At 43.7% G+C, this 21880-nt stretch overlaps 1 protein-coding gene across 1 annotated transcript in view; it reads right to left on the reverse strand.

Annotated features, from left to right (window-relative positions):
- Nucleotides 1-21880, reverse strand: part of ncoa3 (nuclear receptor coactivator 3) — a 45473-nt gene that overhangs the window by 16289 nt on the left and 7304 nt on the right. Inside the window, exons 2-6 of the mRNA XM_089009833.1 lie at nt 6033-6137; nt 5794-5954; nt 1550-1650; nt 1264-1438; nt 985-1176 (exon numbers count right to left, since the gene is read on the reverse strand). Of these exons, the coding sequence (XP_088865959.1) occupies nt 985-1176; nt 1264-1438; nt 1550-1650; nt 5794-5954; nt 6033-6118 (715 nt within the window). The 5' untranslated portion in view covers nt 6119-6137. The remainder of the gene's footprint in view (nt 1-984; nt 1177-1263; nt 1439-1549; nt 1651-5793; nt 5955-6032; nt 6138-21880) is intronic.

A 21880-nucleotide genomic window follows, 5' to 3' on the forward strand; every position in this document is an offset into this window, starting at 1 on the left:
GAGTGAGATGCTGGCTGGCTGGCCAAAATTGTCATATGCGTTGCCGGGCTGCTGGCACGTTGCAGTGCCAGGCGTTCAATTAAAATACATAAAAAATAAGATCTGGCAGTCATGGTCGTAAGTACGGGTGGTCGTAAGTCGCACCGGTCATAAGTCGGATGTTACCTGTATTATATTTGGAAAATATTTCTATTTTTATCTATTATATTTTGATTTTTTTTTCTAGATTTATAGATTGTATTTTGGAAATGTTTATATATTTATGGATTATATTTGGGGAACTTTTCGACATTTTTATATTATACTTGGAAAATTATTCTAGATTTATATATTATATGTGGGAAACTTCTATATTTCTGTATTATATTTGGGAAACATTTCTATATTTATATATAATATTAGGAAAACCTTCCTCTTCTTCTTTTCCTTTCGGCTTTTCCCTTCAAGGGGTCGCCACAGCAAATCAGTGTCTCCTTCCTATATTTATGTATTATATTTGGGAAACCTTTCTACATTAACCATCGATGAAAAGGTTTCTTCAGCTGTCATCTGTATTTCTTTGAAGGCGTCGGACGTTTCGCCTCTTATCCAAGAGGCTTCATCAGCGAATTAAAATGTTAGTCATTTTAGTTCACTGACGAAAACTCTTGGATAAGTAGCGAAATGTCCGACACCGTCAAAGAAGTACAGATGACGGCTGAAGAAACCTTTTCATCGATGGACCACTCCTGTACGACTGAGATCTTACACAGACATTTTCTATATTAATGTATTATATTTGGGAAACTTTTATATATTTATGTATTGTATTTGGAAAACCTTTCAATACAGTATTTATTTATTATATTTGGACAACTCTTCTTTATTTTTATATTAGATTTGGGAAACTTGTTTCATTCATTGAAGGTGCACCTTTTACACTGGAAAATATGATATTCTTCCCCCCCTGACTTTGCAGGGAGAAAAGAGGCTGGCGGCAGTTACCTTCGCCTTCCTCCATCATGGCCCGGGGCTGCGTAAGGGCAAAGCACTGCATGGTCTCGTAGCGCTGTCCGCCGGGTCTGTCGTCCGACAACCCATGAGCGTGACTGTGGACCGAGTTGACCAACATGCGACAGTTGAAGGTGTGGCTCTTCTGTCTGGGTGGCTCTCCGGCCCAAGAGGCCCCATTTGGAGCTACAAGAAGCCATCAAGAATGACGGTTGCGCGACGACGATCACGGTACTCAATCGTGCTCATTTGGGAGGCTCATTCGGGGCTCACCGGCAGATCTTGGCAAATTCTTGTGGAAGGCCTCCCTGTCATCATCGTGAATGATGTTGTACACGCTGGTGTTGATGAGCTCCTCCTGCTTGTACTGAAGGTACTGTGTCACGTTGTCCGACACAAATACAATGCTTCCCTCTCGGTTTACCACAAACAGAAACCCGTCCAGGGCCTGGAAAAAAGGGAAAGCGCAGGCAGGCATGGGGAACGTGCGGACCTTTGAGCCGACTTGCCAAGTGCGAAGAGGATGCAAAGGATTTTCATCCTCGGTGGGGAGTCGCACCTGTAAAAGCAGGGGTCCCAGGTGGTCTTTGTCAAGGACCCCGTGACCAGTGGAGGACACATCTGCCTTCTGGACATCATCGGCGCTGCAAGAGTTTTTGCCTGAAGAGAAACGCCGCACAGACCAGAAAGAAAAACCCATCATTCGCATTGCGACTGTTTTTCAAGGGAACAAAACCGCAACATGGAGTCCTTTAGCTGTCTAGCTGGCTGGCTGTTGGCTGTCTGGCTGTCTAGCTGTTAGCTGTCTAGCTGACTAGCTGTTGGCTGTCTGGCTGGCTAGCTGCTGGCTGTCTGGCTAGCTAGCTGCTGGCTGGCTAGCTGTTAGCTGTCGGCTGTCCGACTGGGTAGCTGTTGGCTGTCTAGCTGGCTAGCTGTTGGCTGTCGGCTATCTAGCTGGCATCTCTTCGCTAAAAACCCACAGAAAAACTTATCCTGCGACTGTAAAGTGACCTTGAGAGTTTTGAAAGGCGCTTATAAATGAAATCTATTATTATCATTATTATTATTATTCAAGTTGCCTTCTTGTTCCTTGTGGCAAAACTTCAACTGGTATGTAACATCTTTTCCGGATCAGCAGGTGGCAGCACAAGTCCAGATGCATGCTTGGCATACCTTTCTATTTTTAAATTGAGCATGTGTCTGAGACCTTGTTGGACAACCCTCAATATAGTCGGGCTATATCTCTGGGCTTAAGTGTCTAACTAAGTAAGACACAAAATAGAGTCACCTTGGAATAAATAAATACTCATTTGCACTGAAGCACTTGAAGATGAGATGTCACTTATCTGGGGGGGCACAACTAAAAAAGGGTCCCCCTCCGGTAATAATAATAATAATAATAATAATAATAATAATAATAATAATAATTGGATTGGATATGCCTTTATTAGTCTCACTGTGGAGAAATAATAATAATAATAATAATAATAATAATAATAATAATAATAATAATAATAACACTGGCGCGAGTGGCTGCCGCTGCTCACCGGCAGAAAAAATATCCTGTGACTGTAAAATGTCCTTAGGAGTTGTGAAAGGCGCTTATAAATGAAATTAAATGTATTATTATTATTATTATTATTATTATTATTATTTAATTTCGAAGCGCCTTTCAAAACTCTCAAGGACACTTTACAGTCACAGGATTTTTTTTGTGCGGGTAAGCAGCGGCAGCCATTCGCGCCAGCGTTCACTCTACCCAGCCCGGAAGTAACACAGTAAGTCTGCCAATGGCTCCCGAGCTGGATGATGATGCTGCCGGGTGCAGGAAAAAAAAGATGGGACTCAACAATGGGACAAACAAAAAGAACTCTTTCTGCACCGGGGCCTGTGTCGTGCTTGGTAGTTGCTTAAAGGACAACCAACACCTCCGGACAAGTTGCGTCCATAATTTGTCAAATCACTTCAAATGACTTCGCCTGAGCGCATTTTACAAAGATTCCACCGCATATAGCTAACTTTTACATTTTAAGACGTGCGCTGAATATTCAGGAAGTCTTGTTTCCGAGTTGATGACGATCCCCTAAGTGACGTCACGGAGGGAACGCTCCTGACCGAGAAAGCGACACACAATTCATTTTGGGTACTTTTTTTTGTCTGAACACACCGTGTTGATCGCAAAATTGGAAGGAAAACTACGTATAAGGAACGCGATGGTGAATCATCGTGGGTCGCGGCCAATTACGGTAACACACATAAAGAAGGTGTAAGTTTACACAAATTCCCAGCGGACAAGTAAGCCCATTTCGAACAGAGCTTGTGCACCATCTTGTGCATTTTCTGGGCGCTACATTGGAGTCCAGACGGCTTGAATTGATACGGAAGGACTTCTTTAATCGATTGCAAACATTTATGCTTTCCTCTTCAGAACTATTTGAATATTATTCGTAACTGGATGAGTAACAAGAAAGCATCCTTTCCGAATCTGAACTCTCTGAAGCCATTGTTTTGATTCTGGCGCAAGGGGGCGGGACTTTCTGAATCTACCCAGTTACAGGCTCATTTTGTGGCAGTTTTCGGAAACTTTAAGTCCGTTTTATTGGTGTTTTGAATTTGACTAAAATATCAGCCTTCGTGTTTTAGTTTTTTTTAGGTGCTATAAAAAGTTTTTCTGATGTCAGTTAGGAAACAAAAAAATGGTGTCGGTTGTCCTTTCATCCTCCTGTTGTCTTCGGGTCAAACTCACCCGACACTGCCCAAAAAAAATCCCCTAAAATAATATTTTTTTTAACTTGAAATTTTATGACTTTGCCTTGATTTGCCCCAACTACAGAAAAATTTAACTATTTTTAATTTACATTTCCATGGAAGCTGGACAAGACGGGTCAGAAAATGAGGACAACCGGAGGGTTAACAAGTTCGTACGAAGAATATGTTTGAGAGTATAAAGTAGTAGTGACTGATGTCAATGGATTCATATTTGCAAATCGATCCTGAAAACGGCCGAGAGAGATTTCAAAGTGAGCGGAAAAAGCAGGCTTTGGCAAAGCGATCTCCATTGAGCATTGGTTTCAATTGGCGGTGTTTACCAACTCCAAACAGGCTGCCCGTCCGAGGCCTTGGCCTCCGACCAAAACCTTCACTTCATCAGCGGCATCATCTGCTCCGCAGGAGGCGATTCGAGCTGGCGTATTTGCTTTCAGCTTTCCACATACAGTGATACCTTGGCTTACGAACTTGATTGGTTCCCAGACAGAGTGTGTAAGGCGAAAAGTGTGTATTCCAAAAATTAATTTCCCATAGGAAACCATTAAAATGAGAATAATCCATTTCCATTTCAATTACATACATTTCCAGCAGCTCATGTATTTTGTTTTTCATTCCTTTCATCACTTTGCTGCTGTGAAATGTAAATTTCTCCACTGTGAGACTAATAAAGGCATATCCAATCCAATAATCCGTTCCCAGGTCCCCATAAAACATAATTTTCTACTTTCTAATTTTCGAAGCCTGAAAACTACACAAAATATACCTTATTTTATGTATAATAAATGTGCTATGGTATTATAATGAAAGAAATAAACTTTACTGTATAATAAAGTCGTTTTATTTACCTTTGTGATGGTTGTTGATGGCTTGATGGAATGGAGTGGCCGGTTTCATCAGCATTAAACACTTAATGAGGAACATAGCCTTCTTCTTTCACCAACTTGAGGAATGATCCCTTGTAGGTGCCTTCTCTGCAATAACTTGACCTGGTTCTTCATCAATTGTGTTCTGCTTCGCTGGGTTGATAGCTTTTTGCATCAAGTGTACAGATGGCTTGTGCGGGTTATTTGTGGAGCCTGATTGATGTGTATTTTAACCTTGCAGTCTACACTCTGCCTTTGAACTATCAAAGATGAAAGAAGTCCAAATTTCACTGTTTTCTATCCATTTTATAACTCTCTCTCTGTCGTCTGCCTCTCTTTCATGTTTAAACTACCTCCCCTCACTTCTCCGTTCTTGACCAATCACATGGCTTTAACCGGAGACTGGGGGCGGGGAGTAAAGGACAAAAAAAAGGCGGCTGCCATTTTCTTTTTGGAGAATGGCCTCACTCTCTTTCTGTCTGAACCCCCCCCCCCCCTCACTGCTGCGTTCTTGACCAATTACGTGGCTTTAATCGAAGACCGGGGGCAGGGAATAGAGGACAAAAATGTTTCGGCTGCCATTTTCTTGTTAGGAGAACGGGCTCGTTCGCGAACGACACATCACACATTGATGGGTTAAAAGTTATCGTTCGTTCCTGGTTCATCGCTTTTCAGGGTGTTAGAAGTGGGATGGTGAAATCAGCAGGTAGCCAGGTGTTGAACAGAATAAGTTATTTTAATCTTGTAGACAGCAGGGACATTGTGAGGTCGGTGGAGGACAGGCAAAGAGGAAGCGAGAGATCGACGCGCTGGGAGAGCATTTATGTAAGACGGCCAGGATGTGATGTGATAGGATGTGACATCATGTAAAGGCAAGAAGGATATGATGTATCAGGAAGTCCAAAAGAAAAACAAACGATGCAAAAATATGTTTAAAGATGTTGGTATAGCGAATTACCCCAACACTCATTGTGGCGCCTCGTGTGTATCCCGAAAAAATAGTTTGTATGCCAAGGTAAAATTTTCATAAATTTAACGTTCGTAAACTGAAAGGTTCGTAAGCCAAGGGGTTCGTAAACTGAGGTATCACTGTACTACAAATAAAGCCGCTGCAAATCGCGTCCGCCGCTGGTCATACGTGGACGCCGACGTGCGCACAGCGGGTGGTTACCTTGCTCTTTGATTTGTCTGATCTGCCGCACGGTCTCCTTGAGGATTGCGCATTTGTCGGGCTTCACGTTGAAGCTGTCAATGTTTGAGAGATTCGCCGAGATGAGCTCGGCCAGCTCCTCGATGTACTTGGTCTCCTGTTCCCGCCGACGCTTGTCACACCTGCCGGGGCGGGACCCGAGGGGATTAGAGATGTCGCCGAGGCAACGCACACAAATGGTGAATGGCTCTTCCACTTACCCGATGCCCGGTGTGTCGCAGGTGGACAGTTTGCGTTTGCGGTCCGAGCACAGCGGCTCCAGCGAGTTGTCTCCTATGCCACTCATCGTCAGAGCATCTCAGCGCCTGTAAATGCACAGTCCATGCTGAATACATTTGCCCAATGTGGGACAATTAAAGGCTTTCTTATCTTTTCTTAAAGGATAACCGACACCTCTGGACAAGTTGAGTCCGTAATTTGTAAAATGACTTCAAATGACTTCTACTGAGGGCATTTTACAAAGATTCCACAGCATATAGCTATATTTTACCTTTTAAGACTCGCGTGACGTCACATCAGGAACGCCCCTGACCGAGAAAGCAACACACAATGCGTTTTGGGTACTTTGTTTGGTCTGAAAACTTCTTGTTGATCTGTATTGATGGCGAAATTATAAGGAAAACACATAAATAACGCAATGGTGAATCGTATTGTACGTTTTAAGACTCGCGCTGAATATGCATGAAGTCTTGTTTTCGAGTTGATGACGATCCCCTACGTGACGTCACGAAGGGAACGCCCGTGACCGAGAAAGCGACACACAATGCAGTTTGGGTACTTTTTTTCGTCTGAAAACACCGTGTTCATCGCGAAATTAGAAGGAAAACACATAAATAACGCGATGGTGAATCGTTGTGTGTTGCAGCCAATTGCGGTAATGCGCATTAAGAATGTGTAAATTTACACAAATTCCCAGCACTACATTGGAGTCCAGACGGCTTGAATTGATTCGGAAGGACTTTCAAACATTTATGCTTTCCTTTTCAGAACTATTTGAATCATAATCATAACTGGATGTGTAACAAGAAAGCATCCTCTCCAAATCAGAACACTCTGAAGCCATTGTTTTGATTCTGGAGCAAGGCAAGATGTCCTGGCGTGACGTCACGAAGTGGGGGCGGGAAAATCCCCAGTTTTCAAGCTCATTTTGTGGCAGTTTTGGGACACTTTAAAGGACAACCGACGTCTCCGGACAAGTTGTGTCCATAATTTGTAAAATGGCTTCAAATGACTTCTACTGAGCGTATTTTAAAAAGATTCCACCGCATAAACAGTAAAGTCTCGTTATATCGTTATCGGATATATCGATAGTCCCGGTTATATCGATACTATTTCTATGCACGCACGGAGAAAATTACATGCAAAAAGGGTCGGATATATCGATAGTCCCGGTTATATCGATATTTTTTCGGACTCCCTTGAATATCGATATAACGAGACTTTACTGTAGCTATATTTTACGTTTTAAGATTCGCGCTGAATATTCAGTTGAGTTGGTGACGAGTTTTGAGTTGGTGACGTCACTAAAGGAACGCCCCCTGACCGAAAAAAGACACATTGTAGCAGTCCTTCCATCATGTCAATATATTTTGCTGTACTTGTTTGGTCTGAAAACCTCGTGTTGCACCCAAAAGCCGTCAGAAGAGGGTGTCCAAGCTCCATGGAAGGAATTTATCAGCCTGTGGAAACAGGCTGATTAATTCCTTACAGTTCTGCCGCCATCTTCTGCATTTTCTGTGACACCACACGTCAGTCTGGAGCCATTAAAACGACCCCGAAAACCTTTAATCGATTGCAAACATGTATGCTTTCCTCTTCAGAACTATTTGAATCATATTCATAACTGGATGTGTAACAAGAAAGCATATTATCAGAATCTGAAGCCATTGTTTTGCTTCTCCAGTAATGCAAGACGTCTTGGCGTGATGTCACGAACTGGGGGCGGGACTTTCTGAAAATGTCCAATTCGCAGCTCAATTTTTTGGCAGATTTTGGACACTTTAAGTCATTTTTATTGGTGTTTTGCATTTGAATAAAAATATCATACTGCGTGTTTTGGGTATTTTAGATGCTATAAAACGTTTTTCTGATGTCAGTTAGGAAACAAAAAAGTGACGTCGGTTGTCCTTTAATGAACAACTAGTTTTCAAATCTCAAGTCAAGAATAATGACTTATTGTCGTTTACATACGAGAATTTAAAAATTTGGGTCGGACTTTAGATAGCATCTTGGCACTTGACATGCTTGATTTGCTTTTGCCAAATAAAATGAGTTGGTGGGCCAGATTCGCCCCCCAGGCCTTGACTTTGACGCCTGCGCTCTAAGCAACTGAGGTTATAAATGAAAAGACTTCCACGGGAAGAGCAGATTGCTCACGGTTTATGAGGGAAGGGCTATCTCGTCTGTAAAGCGGCCTTGGTTCTTGATTGGAATGAAATCTCATCTGTTCCACTGAGAGGAGCGCCGATGACGACGCAGTGATTTGAAGCCTCAGGGGAGATGGGTCATCCCCCGTTCAGCCAGCTTGCCCGCCAGAATGTGACGGCGCTGCGCCGCTACACAAAGCCTTTTGGGTGCACGTATGCGCCGAGGCATGCGGCAGCACGGCGTCCTGGACAGACGTATCTCCGGGCTGCCTGCCTCTTCATCCGACTGGCTAAAGAGAGAGTAAAGCCACATTAGCTCCGTCTTGTGCGGAGCTTGGACTTGGTCCTTGGCAAGGCGACGTGCCACGTTTCAGGGACCAGCAAATAAATATTCTCTTTATAGCGTCTATTGACTCAGCTTTCCCCGCGTTCTTTGCTCCAATCGTCAGACAAACCCTCGCTTCTCTCAGTGGTCCAATCCAGAACAGAGCATTCACTTCAATCAGTTCAAATTGACGACGTTGGGCCGAAGCAGGTGGGAGGATCGCACCCGCGATTGCACTGCATAACAGCAGCGAGGTAAAACGACAGGCCAACAAGCATCGAAAATGAGGATCATTGAAAGCAGGGGTGTCCAAAGTCGGTCCTCGAGGGCCGACGTCCTGCCTGTTTTCCAGCTCTCCCAGGAGCAACGCACCTGATTCAAATCATCAGGACCATTTTGATGCTGCTTCAGAGCTGGCTGATGAGCTGATCATTTGAATCAGGTGTGTTGCTCCTGGGAGAGCTGGAAAACAGGCAGGACAGTGGCCCTCGAGGTCCGACTTTGGACACCCCTGATTTAAAGGATAACCAACACCATTTTTTGTGTACTAAGTGACATCAGAAAAACGTTTTATAGCATCTAAAATACCCAAAACACACAGGCTGATATTTTTAGTCAAATGCAAAACACCAATAAAAATGAGTTTCAGAAGGTCCCGCCCCCTTGTTCGTGACGTCACGCCAAGACGTCTTGCCTTGCTTGAGAATCAAAACAATGGCTTCAGAATCGGAGAAGATGCTTTCTTGTTACTCATCCAGTTATGAATATGATTCAAATAGTTCTGAAGAGGAAATCATAAATGGTTGCAATAGATTAAAGAAGTCCACCCGAGTCATTTTGAGGCGTCCCACAAAATTCACAAGATATCGTTGGAAATGGGCTGATTTGTCTGCTGGGAATTTGTGTCAGCGAGTATCAAATAGTAGTCTCGGTGCAACACATGATTCACCATCGCGTCATTTTTGAGTTTCCCTTCTAATTTCGCCATCAACACGGATCAACACAATGTTTTCAGACCAAAGAAAGTACCCAAAACGCCCCTCGCTTTCTCGGTGAGGGGCGTTCCAGACGTGATGTCACGGTAGCCATCATCACCAACTCAAAAACAAGACTTCCTGAATATTCAGTGCCAGTCTTAAAACGTAAATTATAGCCACGCGGTGGAATGTTTATAAAATGCGGTCAGTAGAAGTCATTTGAAGTGATTTTATAAATTATGGACACAACTTGTCTGGAGGCGCCGGTTGTCTTTTACCCTGCAGGTAATGCTGAAATGCTGTTAACTTAAAAAATAAAAAGGCAGCCAGAAAGCAAGCAGCAGTGGATCACTCAATAAATCCCCTCGTATGAAAAATTGGCTTTGAGGAAAGTTGCATTAGGCCTGCCAGGAAAGGACCGAGCGTTAATTCGGATTTTATTTTACCGTATTTTACGGGGTTCAAGGCATTCAGGCATTCAAGGCAAAATCAAAGCATTGATTTTCTTGAAAAGATGACCCTGGTCCTTATGCGCCAGTTGGTGCCCCTAACTCGCCGGTGCGCCTTATGTGCGCAATGACTGTCAGCAGTCATCACCCCCTCTTGTAGAAGTATTGCATAACACCAGTCTCTACTGTAGCGCCTTATATTTGGAAAACTTTGCTCTATTTATATATTATACAGTGATACCTCGATTTAGGAAGCCCTTGGCTTACGAAGTTTTTGGTTTACGAACGTTAAATTTATGGAAATTTTATCTTGGCGTACAAACTTTTTTTTCGGGATACACACGGAGCGCCACAATGAGTGATGTGTCGTTCGCGAACGAGCCCGTTACCCTAACAACAAAATGGCAGCCGACTTTTTTTTGTCCTCTATTCCCCGCCCCCAGTCTTCGGTTAAAGCCACGTGATTGGTCAAGAATGCAGTAGTTGGGGGGGGGGGGGGGTAACCATTAAACAGACAGGCAGACGACAGAGAATGAGAAAATGGTTCGAAAACAGTGAAATTTGGACTAGTTTCAACTTTGATAGTTCAAAGGCAGAGTGTAGACTACAAGGTTAAAATATCCCATCAATCAGGCTCCACAAATAACCCGTACAAGCCATCTGTACACTTCATGCAAAAAACTATCAACCCAGCTCAACAGACCACAATTGATGAGGAACAAGGTAAAATTATCACAGAGAAAGCACCTACAAGGGATCATTTCTCAAGATGGTGAAAGAAGAAGGCTACGTTCCTTATCACGTGTTTAATGCTGATGAAACCGGCCACTCCTTTCCATCAAGCCATCAAACCATCACAAAGGTCAATAAAACCACTTTATTATATAGTACAGTTTATTTCTTTAATTATAATACCATAGCACATTTATTATACATAAAATAAGCTATTTTTTGTGTAGTTTCAAGGCTTAGAAAATTAGAAAGTAGGAAATTATGTTTGATGGGGACCTGGGAACGGATTATTCTCATTTTAAATGTTTCCTATGGGAAATATATTTTTGGGATACACCTTAGACACTCTGTCTGGGAACCAATTAAGTTCGTAAGCCAAGGTATCACTGTATGTGGAAAACTTTTTTCATTCGTGGAAGGTGCGTCTTATAGTCCGGAAAATACGGTATTTTATTTCAAGGTAGCGCGATCCGGCATACGCTTGATGTGATAGCAATTCATTGGGATCAACCATTTCTCAAATTTATCAAAAAAGCCACAGCGGGTCGGTTACATCCTGTTTGCTTCATTGCTGGGCTCGTTCCACTGCGTCATCGCTTCCCTTTCCTGGAAGCGTGCCCGCCGCCATTTCATCCAGCCATTTTATATAACGCCTTGATCAGGCCGGTTGTTTTGACTCGTTTTGGGTTCCGCTCGCTTTTAGACCGTCACCGATTTTGGGAGCATCGATGGATCTCGGCTTATATTGTTTTGCAAGAGTCAAGTAAGGACCCCGACCACCGACAGATGTGAGGCGGCACATCAGCAGACATTGTTACGAAGTTTGGCAATATCACGTACAAAGGCCTTGATGGCTAACGACAGCACATGGACTTGTCCAGTCAACCACCGCTGGTTTTCAAGATGGGTTCAAACTGCCGACAGAATCAATTCCGTGGGTCATCTTGTGTGATATTTAAATTGCAGCAAAAGCCTGCATCCAGAAAGCAACCAGATTTTCTATTCCACTATATGAGCCAAATGCCCCCCCGTCCTAAATTAACGTATTTTCTCGTCTATAAGGAAGAAACTGTGTGTCAGGCGAAAAGTTCGTCTGCCGAACATTTATTTCCCATAAGAAACCATTAAACATTAGAATCATCCGTTACCAAGTACTCAAAAAACATAATTTTCTACTAAATAAGCCTTAAAACTACACAAAATAGACCTTATTTTATGTATATTAAATATGCTATTGGATTGTAATTAAATAATTAAACTGCACTGTTTAATAAAGTCATTTTATTTACCTTTGTGATGGTCGTTGATGTAGTTGCCTCTTGATATCCGAGTGAAGTTGCCGTGCTTTCTCGGTGATAATACCCTCACACACACTGTCCCATGCTAGCTGCTGTTCATTAATACAAATCAACAGAAGTTTTTCAACCTCTTCTATTGCCTGAGACCGTTGCTTAGACAACAGAGAAACACCCTTAGCGACACGTAGCAATGGTCGATATAGCAAACTGGGACTGGGACGCCAAGTCACACAAACGCACACCTCGTTCGTGTTTTTCGATGATCTCCTTCTGCTGCTCGACCGTAATTTTCTTTTGTATCCTGTTTGACTTCACACTAGCCTGTGGTGCGGTCTTTTTCCGTCACATAATAGTAAAAGAACTCCATTCGATAACAAACCACGTCTGCACTGAGTGCACTCAAAGAAAGTGGCCGCCAGCCACCGTCGCACTGTTCCATCGTGTGGTTTGGTTCATCTGCCGAAAACTAGTTTGTATGCCAAGATAATATTCTTGCAAATTTAATGTTCGTAAGGCTAAAAGTTTGTGAGCTAAAGTGTTTGTAAGCTGAGGTATCACTGTATTAGGTGCACCAGACTCACGATAAGGCACACCTTCAATGAATTCAATAAATGTTCCAAATATAATCTATAAATATAGAAAATAAATTCAAAGCTTTTGGGTGCGCCGCATACACTGGAAAATACGGTATTTGCTGTTGCACCACTTTATAATGAGACACCCTCCTTTTTTCAGATACAAAGAGTAGGAATGTTTATTGAACTGGTCGAGCGAGCGCAATCAAGTACAACTTGTTTCCTCTTTCCTTGATTTTTTTTTCTAATTGATGGGACGGATTGACAGCACCTGCCTACCACCGACGACGTCAGCCTCATTCTTGAGCGCGTGCCTAACCGACCGACGGATGGGACTGACTGCGGAGTTTCGCTTGAGATAATGAGCCTGGACAGGTGCGCGGAACTTCTCCCGCCTGATTCATTCCTGCCCACTGCATTCGCGCCTAGACGCACGGCAGGCACAGCAACCGAGCCCCTCCAAATTTTGAACTGCACGGACGGTCCCGGGTGGCAAAACATTTTTTAAGATGCTTTTCGTCTTTGTCAGCACAACCAACATGTCGATGAGAAGGTTTCTTCAACCATCATCTGTACTTCTTTGAAAGGGGAGTAAAAGAAGCTATTTTCATAAAACAGTAAAACCCTTCACTAAATTGCCATGGTGGGGTGAGGCTCAATTTGGATCGTTCCTCCAACCGACTTCTTAGGCAACATAGGTTTTGTTTTGCTGATGAGGTGAGACCAGATCAAATGGGGCAATCAGGCCAGTCGTAGACCCCATACTCAGGCAGGACAATAGAAGTAATCATGAATCTGCTATGATAGGTCCCTGCTCTCAGGTTGGGGGGAGCAGGGGACTATTCCCTGCGGCTACACTGATTACTTCCCCGCCATGGCCCACCAGAACAAATGGGGCAATCAGGCAGGACAATAGAAGTAATCAGTCCGGACAATAGAAGTAATCAGTGTAGCCTCAGGGAGTAGTCCTCTGCTCCCCCCAACCTGAGAGCAGGGACCAATCATAGCAGAGTCTGGCACCGCCACGTCTGGACAGTAGGGATATATACATAGGGCCAAAACTACCAGCAAAAGATTTTTGTTTGCTGACAAAGCCTCATGGATAAGAAGCGAAACGTCCGACACCTTCAAAGGAGTACAGATGACGGCTGAAGAAACCTTCTCATCGATGGACCACTCCTGTACGACTCAGAGCTTACACAGACAACCCACTTGTGTTATTCGTTTCTCAAGATGGAATATATTTTGTACCTCAATATTGCGGCTTCATTCTGCATCTGAATTTCTCTTTTTTATTTTAACACTACAAATTTTCACCTGCCAAAAAGAAAAAAAAACATGTTTTTGTTTTGCTTCTAATTCCAAGAATACAGATGATAGATTGTGCAAGTGGACGCTAGCAGGAATCAGTGAGTTGATCACAACAAACCAGGTTCTTGTCAAATGATCTTTTTTTTCCTCCTCCCCTCACACATTGTCGCCGCGTTGGCTGCGCTTCCACTGCAAAGTTTAAATCGGCAGCAGTGTCACGCCATCAGTCGTAGAAGAGTACGCAGGACATTCCTGCTCAGCAGAAATGAAAGGCTGAAATTTGAGCTCTCCGAGACAATGAATGAGCTGTGGCCCAACAATAAACACGGACACACCCAAAACCAACAGGGGCACGCGCAACCTCACCAAACTCACGGTCAATTGCTGCTCGGCTGGCAGCTGCATGCGTTGCTTTTGCGCTGGGCTATCGAGCATTGAGTTTGAAGGTTTATCCTCTGCTCTTTGGTTGTCAATATTGCGGCGTTACCGTATTTTCTGGTGTAAAGTGATACCTCAGTTTACGAACCCCTTGGCTCACAAACTTTTGTGTTTACGAATGTTAAATTTATGTAAATCTTACTTTGGCATTCAAAGTATTTTTCGGGATACACACGGAGCTGCCACAATGAGTGATGTGTCGTTCGCGAACGAGCCCGTTCTCCTTACAAGAAAATGGCACCCGCCTGTTTTGGTCCTCTATTCCCCGCCCCCAGTCTTCGGTTAAAGCCACGTGATTGGTCAAGAACGCAGCAGTGAGGGGAGGTGGTTTGAACAGACAGGCAGACGACAGAGAGAGACTGACAAAATTGATAGAAAACTGTGACATTTGGACTCGTTTCAAATTTGATAGTTCAAAGGCAGAGTGTAGACTGCAAGGTTAAAATCCCATCAATCAGGCATCAATCAGGCTCCACAAATAACCCGCACAAGCCATCTTTACAGTTGATGCAAAAAGCTATCAACCCAGCTAAACAGAACACAATTGATGAGGAACAAGGTAAAATTATCGCAGGGAAAGCACCTACAAGGGATCATTCCTCAAGATGGTGAAAGAAGAAGGCTACGTTCCTCATCAAGTGTTTAATGCTGATGAAACCGGCCACTCCATTCCATCAAGCCATCAACGACCATCACCAATGTCAATAAAACCACTTTATTATACAGTCGTTTATTTCTTTAATGACATTACCATATCACATTTATTATATATAAAATAAGGTATATTTTGTGTAGTTTTAAGGCTTAGAAATTTAGAAAGTAGAAAATTATATTTTATGGGGACCTGGGAATTAATTTTTGGGATAGGCACTTTTCACCTTACACACTCCGTCGAATGTTTAAATCCCTTAAAAATATTACATATAGAGCACACAGCAAATTAATGAATAACTCGTTTTCAAATCTGAAGTCAAGAATAATGACTTTTATTGTGGTTGACATCCAAAAATATGAAATTTTGGCTCAGATTTTAGCAATCATCATGGAATTTAACAAGTTTGATTTGCTTTCGCGGGCCGAAAAAATGATGTGGCGGGCCGGATTTGGCCCACGGGCCTTGACTTTGACACCTGTGTTCTACATCAACGAAGAATGGTGCACCGATGTCACGATGCTCGACGCACACTGCAGCCCTGACTTGGAATCGCTGTCAATTGCAAGCCATTCTACTCGCCACGTGAGTTCGCTTCCTTTATTCTCGTCGCCGTGTACATCGCACCACAAGCTAATGCTAACGCGTGTATAAAAACGCTAGCGGACCATGTAAACAAACTCGAACTAAAATATCTAGAGTCACCCCTGATCATTGTGGGCGATTTTAATAAAACGCGTCTGGTTACCAATTAAGTTCGTAAGCCAAGTTATCACTGTATTATATTTGGAAAACGTTGCATCCTCGACCACCTCGACAACACAGGAACCTACGCAAGGATCCTGTTTGTGGACTACAGCTCTGCGTTCAATACCATCATCCCAGAACTCCTCATCCCCAAACTTCTCCAGCTTGGTGTGTCCTCTACGATCTGCCAGTAGATCCTCAGCTTCCTGACAGGGCGGACACAACATGTCAAACCGGGAAAAATATCATCCTCAACACGAACCACGAGCACACGAGCCCCACAGGGATGCGTCCTCTCTCCATTGCTCTTCTCTCTCTACACAAATGACTGCATCTCAACGCACCCAGCTGTCAAATTCATAAAGTTCGCAGACGACACCACGGTCATCGGTTTCATCAAAGACGGCGACGAGTCTGCGTACCGACAACAAGTGGAGCAGCTGGAGCTCTGGTGCAGCCGTCACAACCTAGAGCTGAACACGCTCAAGACAGTAGAGATGATCGTGGACTTCAGGAAACATCCATCACCTACCCCTCACACTATCCAACTGCCTCGTGTCAACCGTTGAGACCTTCAAGTTCCTGGGAATCACAGTCTCCCAGGAGATGAAGTGGGAGACTGTGACCAACTCTATCCTAAGAAGGGCTCAACATAGAATGTACTTCCTGAGGCTACTAAAGAAGCATGGCCTGCCACAGGAGGTGCTGCAACATTTATACACGGCTGTCATCGAATCCATCATGACCCGTTGGGGGCCGCCACAAAAATGGACAAAATCCGACTTCAACGGACAGTTAGGACGGCGGAAAAAATTATTGGCACCGCCCTACCCACTCTCGAGGACTTGCACACTGCAAGAATCCAAACTAGGGCGCAGAAAATACTACTGGACCCTTCGCACCCTGCCCACCATCTTTTCCAGCTACTCCCCTCAGGCAGGCGCTACCGATCCATGCGCACCAAAACCAGCAGACATTTAAACAGCCTCTTCCCCCAAGCCATTAACTCTTTGAACAGTAGCCCAAATGGAACTATATAGTACCTCTTGCAATTTTTGATGATGATACTAGTGCAGCGTGTTCGACAGGAAACAAATTCCTGTGTGTTCTACATACTTGGCAATAAAGATGACTGATTCTCTGAAAAATACTATTTTTCAATTTACTTCCACAAATTGCAACATATGGCGGTCCGGTGAAGCAGTGGTGAGCACGTCAACTTCACAGCGCAACATGCATGGCAGGCTGATCGAACAGTCTGAGAAGCGCGGATGGAACTGCAACGTGTAGAGAACATAAAATGGGGAAATAAAGGTGGAAAGACAAAGAGATGGCACATTTGACTGTGTGTGCACGTACGCATGTTCCTCCGATAACATCTCATCCGACTATTCATCATAAGAGCTAACAAAGAAACCCCGGGACAGGCCCCACGTAGACTGTGACTCAACCACAGAAACTTCACACGCGACTGTGCTGTGACGATCGAATGAAGCAATGGTTTTCTCAAATGTGTGACTCCGGTTTCATAGTGAGGGTAAGAAAGGATGTGGGGGCACACACTGACCAGGCCTATATCATGCACAAATAACGGGTGACCCAAAAAGATGTGCACCCATGAAAATTTAAATTGTGGCTTTGATTAAAAAGCTATTTATTTCAAATTACAACCACACATTATTCAGTTCATGGAAGACCATTCACCAGAGTTTCAGCTGCAGTGATACCTTGGCTTACGAACTTAATTGGTTCCCAGACAGTGTGTATGGGGAAAAGTGTGTATGCAAAAAATTATTTTCCCATAGGAAACCATTAAAATGAGAATAATCTGTTCCCCCAGGTCCCCATAAAACCTAATTTTTTACTTTCAAATTTTCTAAGCCTTAAAACTACACACAATATACCTTATTTTATGTATAATAAATATGCTATGGTATTATAATTAAAGAAATAAACAACTGTATAATAAAGTGGTTTTATTTACATTTGTGATGGTCGTTGATGGCTTGATGGAATGGAGTGCGGTTTCATCAGCATTAAACACTTGATGAGGAACGTAGCCTTCTTCTTTCTAATTATACCTTGTTCCTAATCAATTGTGTTCTGTTTAGGTGGGTTGATAGCGTTTTGCATCACATGTACAGATGGCTTGTGCGGGTTATTTGTGGAGCCTTATTGATGGGAATTTTAACATTGCAGTCTACACTCTGCCTTTGAACTATCAAAGTTGAAACGAGTCCAAATGTCACTGTTTTCTATCCATTTTATCACTCTCTGTCGTCTGCCTGTCTCTTTAATGTTTCACCCTCTCCCCCCTCACTGCTGCGTTCTTGACCAATCACGTGGCTTTAACCAAAGACTGGGGGCGGGGAATAGAGGACCAAAACAAGCCGGCTGCCATTTTCGAAAAATAGTTCGTATGCCAAGGTAAAATTTTCATAAATTTAACGTTCGTAAACCGAAAAGTTCGTAAGCCAAGGGGTTCGTAAACCGACGTATCACTGTATTTCTTTCAATTTGTAGTCAATTTATGGCTTTCCCTAAGATGTGTTCCAAATGTCCACCATTTCATTGCAAGAAAACCTGGACTCGTCTGACAAAGGTGTCAATCACTTTTACATACTCATCTTTCGGGAGGTTGACCCAAAAAGATGTGTCCTACTGAGTCCGTCACTACAGCAATGTTTTCTCCCGAAAGAGGAGTGTTTAAGAATGATTGACAACTTTGTCAGTCGAGTACAGGTTTGCTTGCAATGAAATGTTGGACATTTGGAACACATCTTGGGAAAGCCATAAATTGACTAAAAATTGACAGAAATAGCTGAAACTCTGGTGAATGTTCTTCCATAAACTGAATAATGTGTGGTTGTGATTTTGAAATAAATAGTTTTTTAATCAAATCCACAATTGAAATTTTCATGGATACGTATCTTTTATGGGTCACCCTGTAAATGGCCAACTCTCCTTGAACAGCCTTCACACTCACTACTCAGCTCACACAAAGGGCCCCCTGTGCATGCGCAATAGAAAAAAATCTCACGCCGCCCCAGATCACTTTGAGGAAAGACATATCGGCCACGATGAATATTCGATGCTGTTTGACGATGAAAGCAAAATGTTGAGCCAAAAGGGGACTTGCTCTGACATATTTCAGAGTGCAGCGCAGCACCGGTTCTCTGTCGTCATGCATTCTCCCTCCGCCCATACTGCGCTGTGGATCCCCCCCTCCCGTCGGATTGGTGGAGTAAACACAGGAAGAGAGCAGGCTGTGTTCCACCGTGCCAGAGCTGAGGCTGGGCGTTCCTGCGCCGCTCCTGCGCCGGGGTCAAAAGTTGACTGTGGTTTTCATTTCACCTTTCCTCATCCAATCACGGCGCAACACTGTCGCACGTGAACTCTGACCCCTGCAAAGAATTTCGGCTCAAAAGATGGTCTGACGCCACTTTGACAATTCCAGCCAGGCCTCGTCTCCCAATTCTCTTGCTTTCTTTCAATGGGACCGTTTTCGTGTGTCGACAGTGAACGAAAGATTTATTCCTTAAAAAAAAAAGAGACAGATAGCGCGAGAGAGAAGGAAAGGCAAAGAGCATTGAAAGACTGACCAATTTACCTGAAAAGTTAAAGGACAACCAACACCTCTGGACAAGTTGCGTCCATAATTTGTAAAAATCACTTCAAATGACTTCTACTGAGCGCATTTTACTAAGATTGCACCGCACATAGCTATATTTTACATTTTAAGACTCGCGCAGAATATTCAGGAAGTTTTGTGTTCGAGTTAATGAGGATTACTGAAGTGACGTCACATTAGGAACGCCCCTGACCGACAAAGCGACACACAATGCATTTTGGGTAGTTTTTTTCATCTAAAAACGAAATTAGAAGGAAAACAACATAAATAACGTGATGGTGAATCGTTGTGTGTCGCAGCCAATTGCAGTAACACATAAAGAAGGTGTAAGTTGACATAAATTCCCAGGGGACAAATCAGCCCATTTCCAACCGAGCTAGTGCGCCATCTTGTGCATTTTCTGGCCGCTACATTGGAGTCCGGACGGCTCGAATTAATACGGAAAGAGTTCTTTAATCGATTGCAAACATTTATGCTTTCCTCTTCAGAACTATTTGAATATTATTCATAACTGGATGAGTAACAAGAAAGCATCTTCTCCGTTTTGATTCTGGAGCTAGTATCCTGGCGTGACGTCATGAACAAGGGGGTGGGACTTTCTGAATCTCCCCATTTCCGAGTGCATTTTCAGGCAGTTTTGGGACACTAAGTCATTTTTATTGGTGTTTTGCATTAGACTAAAAATATCAGCCTACGTGTTTTGGGTATTTTAGATGCTATATAACTTTTTCTGATGTCAGTTAGGAAACAAAAAATGGTGTCGGGTGTCCTTTAACTTCAGGAATATGAAGCGAGTCTTCCTTGTCAAAGTTAAAATGGGCGGTGAGATTACTAAAACGGAGGAACTCGCACGCACACACACACATGCTTTGCAGCACATGAAATGGCGCTTTTGTTTTGGAACAATCTCAAGTATGACCAAGCCTGCGCCACTGATCAAGTCCTTCAGCAGCTCGTGGACCAGGAAATGGAAAATGTACATTAGCCTAGCGGATTTTCACCACCAGAAGACGCGCTTAAAAGTCTTACATTTTCAAGTGGACGGGGCGACAAGCAGCCCGAGAGTGAGGACAAAGAACGATTTTTAGAACCTGAAGCTAACCACACGAGGCACAGCAGAGCGTCGTAAGCTTCTACAACAAATATCTCGCTAATGACTGAAAGGTTTAAAAATAATACATTACATTTCTAAGCGCCTTTTAAAACTCTCAATGTCACTTTACAATCACATAAGTTTTTTTCCCGTGAGTGAGCAGCGGCAGCCACACGCGCTAGCATTCACTCAACCCGAAAGTAACTCAAATAGATAGAAAGCTAGCGAGCTAGCCAATAGATAGCTAATAGCTAGGTAGCTAGATAGCCAGTCAGCCACTAGATAGCCATCCAACTAGCTAGCTAGGTAATACAGGTAACATCCAATTTACGAGTTCTGTTCCGACCAAACGGTCGTAAGTTGAAATCCATTCAAAATGTTGAATTGAGACTCTGAGGCTAAATTACTCACAAACTCACAACCTAGATAGCTATATAGCTAATGGATAGCTCACTAGATAGCCAGCCAGGGAGCTAGCTAGCAAATAGCTAGAGAGGTAGCATTGATAAGGGCCTTTCAAAACTCTCAAGGTCATTTTTCAGTTTTTCTCTGGGTGAGCAGCGGCAGCTACACGCGCCAGCGTCAACTCAACCCGGAAGTAACTCAAATAGATAGAAACCTAGCAAGATAGCCAATAGATAGCTAATAGATAGACAGCTAGCTAGTTAGTTAGTCGGCTACATAGCTAGCGAGCCAGCCAGATTGCTCATAGATAACAAATGGATAGCCTCCCAACCCCCTTTTGGCCCCCCTTTCCAGGCAGTCTTGGACTGCCAGACCTCCCACACCACCTGAGCCGCGTGCGAAAAGGCTCACTTAGCGTATGAAAACGCGACCGTGGCTGCGATCGCGTTTTTTGGGGGGAATTTACGGACGGTCACCGACCATTACGGCATCCCCACAAAAGAGTTGGCGGGCGAGGTGATGGAGGCGGAGCCAAAGTCGGCGAGCTTGACCTGTCCCGGCTCCGTCAGCAGGATGTTTCCCCCCCCTTCACGTCCCTGTGGATCATGTTGCGTGTGGTTTCCACATAAACGAGAAACAATTCCCTTCCGCAACGCTTTAGCATTAGCATGGCGCTATCGCAAAACACAGGATGGAGAAAGTTCATGCAGCAGTTGCAAAGTTCATCTCAAAAGCTCTCTCTCTCTGCCCCCCCTCCACTTGAAGCTGCCAAAAGAGGCAAAAAGAAAGCATCTGGTAGCAGTTAAGACACAAACCAAACTTGTCGCCCTTTCCGTCTCTTCCACCAAAGTATTTCTTACAAACAAAGCACCAACAAGGTCAGTTCGGATTTGACAATAGTCACAAAACTGGGTCGGGGATACTCCCACCCCACCCCCGGCTTGCTCAGGTGAACTCGTTTTATGTGCATTCTTGAGCAAAGGGGGTGGGGAGTTAAAGAGAGAGTTGAAGTTAAAGAGGAAGGGCAAGGAGAGAGAGGGGTGGGGGAG

The sequence above is a fragment of the Hippocampus bargibanti genome, linkage group LG12, assembly GCF_051943395.1.
Source record: "Hippocampus bargibanti isolate YZ-2025 linkage group LG12, ASM5194339v1, whole genome shotgun sequence".
Lineage (NCBI taxonomy): Eukaryota > Metazoa > Chordata > Actinopteri > Syngnathiformes > Syngnathidae > Hippocampus > Hippocampus bargibanti.